This window comes from Cyprinodon variegatus, unplaced genomic scaffold, assembly GCF_000732505.1.
Source record: "Cyprinodon variegatus isolate N-32 unplaced genomic scaffold, C_variegatus-1.0 Scaffold938, whole genome shotgun sequence".
NCBI lineage: Eukaryota > Metazoa > Chordata > Actinopteri > Cyprinodontiformes > Cyprinodontidae > Cyprinodon > Cyprinodon variegatus.
The window spans coordinates 147,362-153,296 of record NW_015151391.1 but is presented as its reverse complement, the minus strand read 5'-3'; the positions used below and the strand labels follow the sequence as shown (position 1 = coordinate 153,296).

General features: G+C 43.2%; 1 protein-coding gene across 2 annotated transcripts in view; it reads right to left on the bottom strand.

Annotated features, from left to right (window-relative positions):
* bmpr1a (bone morphogenetic protein receptor type IA) overlaps positions 1–5,935 on the bottom strand; it is a 44,589-nt gene that overhangs the window by 2,326 nt on the left and 36,328 nt on the right. For both annotated transcript variants that reach the window (XM_015398505.1, XM_015398506.1), the window contains exons 5-12: positions 5,297–5,399; positions 5,044–5,143; positions 4,887–4,974; positions 3,184–3,319; positions 2,795–2,987; positions 1,082–1,379; positions 819–994; positions 164–294 (exon numbers count right to left, since the gene is read on the bottom strand). In XM_015398505.1, coding sequence (XP_015253991.1) covers positions 164–294; positions 819–994; positions 1,082–1,379; positions 2,795–2,987; positions 3,184–3,319; positions 4,887–4,974; positions 5,044–5,143; positions 5,297–5,399 — 1,225 coding nt within the window. The remainder of the gene's footprint in view (positions 1–163; positions 295–818; positions 995–1,081; positions 1,380–2,794; positions 2,988–3,183; positions 3,320–4,886; positions 4,975–5,043; positions 5,144–5,296; positions 5,400–5,935) is intronic.

Genomic DNA, 5,935 nt, shown 5'->3' with positions numbered 1-5,935 from the left:
TGACCTGAGATGACATGATGTGAATTGGAGCTATAGAAATAAACTGAATAGAATAGATAACAGCTGAAGCCATTCTATGGGACTGATGCGTATTTTAAGGGTTTGCTGAGCTGACAGAACACCGGATCCAACCAATCAGAACCTTCTGCGTCTGCAGACTCACCTCGTCGCTGTTCCAGCGGTTGGACACCGTGGGCCGCAGTCCTTTAACACACACCACCTCCAGCATGTCCTCATAGGAGGGTTCAGAGGTCACCATGTTGAAGTACGGCAGCTGGTAGTCCTCCACTATGCCTGGAAACAGAGAGCAGCGTCAGTCAGAGGAACCGTCTGTTCTCATTCTGCTCCTCAGAAACCAGAACATTCAGAGACGAAGCTGCTATGGTCAGGATTAGATAACCTCAGATGATCAGAAGGATAGCAGCCTGACGGGGGTTAAAGGTCATCTGGACACCTCAACAGGTAAAAATCAGAGAGAATATTCCTGTGATTTAGAAAAACTACACTAGAAATAATAGATCTAGAAATAAGTCAAACTTTTTAAAATAACTGTATTTGCCTTTAATTTGAGCAGGAAAATCAGATGATTTGCCAAGAATGAGAATTTTACTCTTAAAATGAGATAATATGCATTTAAAATAAGACAACTTAATAGTTTTTTATTTTAAATATAAGTTATCTTCTTCCATTGGCAAAATGTCTTATTTTCCTCCTAATTCAATAAAAAATGACAGATCTAGACTGTGATTTTTTCCAGCGTAAACCCGGATCAGTGTGACAGATAGGTCTGACCCGGCCGCTCCGCCGCGGTGCCGTACCTCCGGTGACGCAGCGTCTGGTCATCTCCCAGACCACCAGGCCGTAGCTGTACATGTCGGCCATGATGTACGCCTGGAAGTGGTTCTTGTTGATGCTCTCGTCCAGAACCTCTGGAGCCATGTAGCGCCTGGTCCCCACCCGGCTGCTCAGAGGGATATCCATCTCACTGGTGTCGCTACGGCAACACAGACACAGTTCAACTACGTGCTACGTCAGAGTGGTGAATAGTCTCAGCAGGTTACCCTGACGACAGAAAGCCCACCTGTTGAACTTGACGGCGAGGCCCAGGTCGGCGATGCAGCAGGTGCCGTTCTTCTTCACCAGGATGTTCTTGCTCTTCAGGTCTCGGTGGGCGATGGCGGGCTTGCCCTGCGTGCCGTAGATCTCCGTGTGCAGGTGGCAGAGGCCGCAGGCGGCGGAGTAGGCCAGGCGCAGCAGCGCCGCGGCGTCCAGCGTGTTCACCTTCAGGAAGTCGTACAGAGAGCCGTTCTCGTGGTAGTCGGTGATGAGGAAGAGCTGCGTGAAGGAACCAGAACCTTTGATGTCTGCAGCGATGAAGCCTGCAGGACAGAGGGAGACATTCACACGTCAAACAGCGGCCATCTTGGACAGGGAACTAGGCAAAGCTGATAAATAAGAGTTTAAGACCTCTGTGATGTAAAATAAAATGCTGTTGAGATGACAGCTGGATTCATTAGCAGAGAAAAAAGTATGCTGCTAGCTAAACTGTTAGCTAAGCTGTTAGCTAAGCTGTTAGAAGCTGTTAGCTAAGCTGTTAGCTAAGCTGTAAGCTAAGCTGTAAGCTAAGCTGTTAGCTAAACTGTAAGCTAAGCTGGTAGCTAAGCTGTAAGCTAAGCTATAAGCTAAGCTGTTAGCTAAGCTGTTAGCTAAGCTATAAGCTAAGCTGTTAGCTAAACTGTAAACTAAGCTGCAAGCTAATTGAAAAATGGAGAAATAAGATGATTCTACAGAAATATTCTGTGCTTTGCTTGATTCTCAGGGTTTAATATTCGCCGTCTTTAGTTCAGCCATGTTTGACAGTTTGATCCCAGATCTCCTCTTCAAGGATCTCCTCCCACTCACGGTTCTCCTGAACATCTGGATCTAATATAGAAACTAGAGAACTAGAGAAGTAACCTGAAGCTTTCTAAATATTTGGACCAAGTTGTGATCAAAGGTTAGAAAAAGCATCAGAAATGTTGGTGATTGGTATTTGCTAATCCCAGTGGAAATGAACCAGCTCTCATTCATGGTGAGAGTTTGGATGGACGCGTTTGATCCGTTTCTTTATTACACCAAAACAAAAGACACATTTTACTGGAGTGGAAGCCGAATGTTGGAGGCAATGAGGAAACCAGGAGGCCATATCTTTTGCGAATGCTCAGCGGTTAAACCCTTTTAGCCAGAACTTCATAAAGTATTAAGCGGTTGGTTTAACACTAATCTACCTCTGCAGTTTTCAACATTATTTTCAGGAAATTTGGATTTACAGGTCAGAAAAGATTATTATTTATTTGATATTCTGTTAACTGCTGGTAAAAAAGCACGTAGGACTATCTTTCCCAGTTTGTTCAAAGTGTTTAGATGTAATTTATTTAACTTTGTATATTAGGTCTATAATTTTATACACACTAAACATAATTGTGAGTGGCGGTTGTAACATTGTACATTAACTGATGGTAACTATCACTGTAAATGTTCTCACAAAATGAAAAATTAAAAATGTCAACAGAAATGTTGGTAGTTGCTAAATCTAATGTTGACCACCAGATGGCGCCAAATCTCCAAGAATCCAGTAAACTGCAGCTCATCTGAGTCTCTTGGACTAAAAGTTTCCCAGAGAAATATTCAGTATTTAGATATTTTCCATAAATTATAAGCAGTTATTTTCTTTCTTTTGGGAAAATAAAAGCCACGTGTGTCCAGCTGAGGGTCACTCCATGGACCGACTGATCTAATGGACTCAGGAACCCACCGAGGATGTTCTCGTGCCTCATCAGGACCGTCTGGTAGATCTCCGTCTCTCTGAACCAGCTGGCCTCCTCGCGGGTGAAGAACACCTTGACGGCCACCTTTTCTCCCCTCCAGCGGCCGAGCCACACCTCGCCGTAGCGGCCTTTCCCGATCTGACGCACCATCTGGATCTGCTTGGCGATGGTCCGCTGGACCTGAGGGATGAGAGCATCATCTCAGCAAAATTTAAAGTCGAGTTTAAATTTAAAATCTACAAACTGCGACACTATAAAACCTAAATCAGGTGTCTAACTTAGTTCAGGTTTGAAGGTAAAAATTATTTCATAATGTCAGTAGGAGGAAGACTGCCCGGCCGGGACGGGAAGGATCACATGTTGTTCTGCTTCCTACCAGCAGGGGGAGCCCTGAGCCGCTGCCGGAGCTCTGTGATTGGTGGATGAGGTCTTTGAGGGACTCTCCTCCGCGGATGAAGACTTCCTGCTCCAGGTCTTTGGGGTAGCGATCCCGCTCCGTCTGCCACTTGTACCTGAGGAAGCGTCAGACGGCGTTACGACCCAGATCACGTTCATCAGTCACAGCGCTGCTTATTTTAGTTATGATGATGGCGGACATCTTCCTGTCTGGGTTTATTTAGTGACAGCAGGATCAGAACATATTTCACTTTCTTTACTGGATTATTGGGCTTTAATCCAGAACTTCACTGCAAAAACTGAAATCTATCAAAGACAGTTGTTCTTAAAAATACATTTATTTCGTCTTGTTTTGAGCAGGAGGATGAATAACAAAAGGAATAAGATCATTTATATAAAAAAAACAAAAGAACATTATTTCAAGAGCTTAAAAATCCACTTATCTTCAGGTCATTAATACTCATTCTACTGGCAGATCATCTTATTTATCTTTGATTTTAAGAATAATTTACTTATTTCTAGATCTGTTTATTTCAGAGATCAACAACTTCAACTGTTTGTAAAAACTTTTCTGAATCAGTTGATTAAAAAAAAAAAAAAAATCGATCAGAGTCTAGATGTTGGACCTGAACACCAACGGGGATTTAATATTTTAATTTCTACTCATTACTCTCCAAGTTGTCACCCAACAGTCCTTTAAAATTAGCCGCTAACGCTAATAGCCCGCTATTGTCCGGGTTTATAACAAAACTAGCAAGCTGCTCGATCTGCTGTTCAGATGAACATTAGCATCGATTTCAGAGATGATTAAACATCCAGGTTTTAACAAACTGTTAGCTAAACTGTAAGCTAAGCTTTTAGCTAAGCTTTTAGAAACAGTTAGCTTAACTGTTAGCTAAACTGTTAACTAAACTATTAGCTAAACTGTAAGCTAAGCTGTTAGCTAAGCTTTTAGAAACTGTTAGCTTAACTGTTAGCTAAACTATTAGCTAAACTGTAAGCTAAGCTGTTAGCTAAGCTTTTAGAAGCTGTTAGCTTAACTGTTAGCTGAACTGTTTGCTAAGCTGTTAGCTGAACTGTTTGTTAAGCTGTTAGCCAGCAGTGAACTGGATTCCCCCACATGTCCAGATGTTTTCTGAAGTTTGTTAGCTACAACTCCATTAATATTCCTGTGAGTAATTAACTGAAATAAGGATAAAAATGTCCGACATCTTTGGAGTATTTTTTTTTATTCATTTATTTTTAGCTGTGAATTAGTTTGAATCCGCTCCAACTGTTCTAACTTTAAAGTTTAAAGCTAATTTTATGTCATTATAAATAATTTGCTTCTGGAAGAATCCATGATGAACCGTCAATCATTTAATTAGTAACTGGTTTAAACCAGATCGTCCAGGTCTCCATAGTTGGTTAGTTTTATTTAATCCTTTCATTTATTCTCATTTAATCTGGTTACACTTAACCAGCTTAGTTAAAGGGATTAACTTTAATCTGTTTAACTTTAGAAATAAAACATTTCCATGAATAAATTCTTCTGTTGTGGTGAAAGGATGAATTTATTTGTATTGTGCAGATTTTCTGTTTATCGTCTCATGTCTACAATCATAACCAAAGGTTATGGATTTAAAATCAATGCCTGCATCAGAGGAGCAGATGAACGTCTTTCTGTGGAACATCAGGTCCTACCTGTAGTAGAAGACGATGGTGAGGCAGATCAGAGTGCAGCAGCAGACCGTCATGGAGATGATGAAGGCCAGCCAATGAGAGCTGATCTCTGTGGGAACAGAAACCCGGTTAGATCTGAGCTCCAGGTTCTCCACAACCCGTTCAGCTGAGGACGTACCCATGGGAACCTGCGGCGGCAGCGTGGGCCTCAGGTTCTCGTTGCAGAAGTTGCTGTTGCAGCACTCGATCGTCCTCCTGGTCTGAGCGTTGGGGGAGTCCTGTCAATCACAGCAGACAGCCAGTCAGGGAGCAGGACCGGCCAGAGGCGGGGTCAGCAGGAAGGATGCAGGTTTCAGATTTAACAACGAACTGGGGTGAGTTTCTAGATCCCAGCGTGTCACTTCCTGTCTGAGGACAGCTGAAGGTCCTACCTTACACTGGAAGTGGTAGCCTTCATACTTCATGCAGCCGGAGGTCAGCTGAGCCTCTCCGTGCTCGTCCTCCTCGATGATGGCGAAGCACTGACCGTTGGTCCTGGACACACCCAGACCCGCAGTTAGTCACAGCTTCAAACCAGAACCAGAACCAGAACCCAACCATCTGGATTGATTCTACATGGTTAAGATCTAGACTCATCTGCAGCTGGACTCTAGTGGGAGTATTCTGCTTCTGGTTCTACAGTGCGACTACCCAATCCGTCCGGCGCATGCGCCATCAGCATATTTACGGATCCAGATATGCATCTGAGTCGCCCTCGATTTTATTTTGTTAAAAAGACCTAAATGACGTTTTTCGCTCTGAAAAAATAGTAAGCATACTAAAATATAATGTGTTAAAGTCGTAGAGAAGCGGCTGTTCCAACCGCTTCATTTCCGAATTCTCCCAAGTGGAGCCTGACTTTACTGGAGTGAATAAAGTGAAAGGATTGGTCGATTATCAAGGGGGCGGGATTGTTGAGGCGGAAGGTTTGCAAGCAAATTTCATTGGGATGTTGTGGAAGAGGACGCCAGGGCGGCAGAAGCTTGGTTTGGTGTAGAAGGCTTCCAGCCGTACATGTTTGAGCCCTTGCC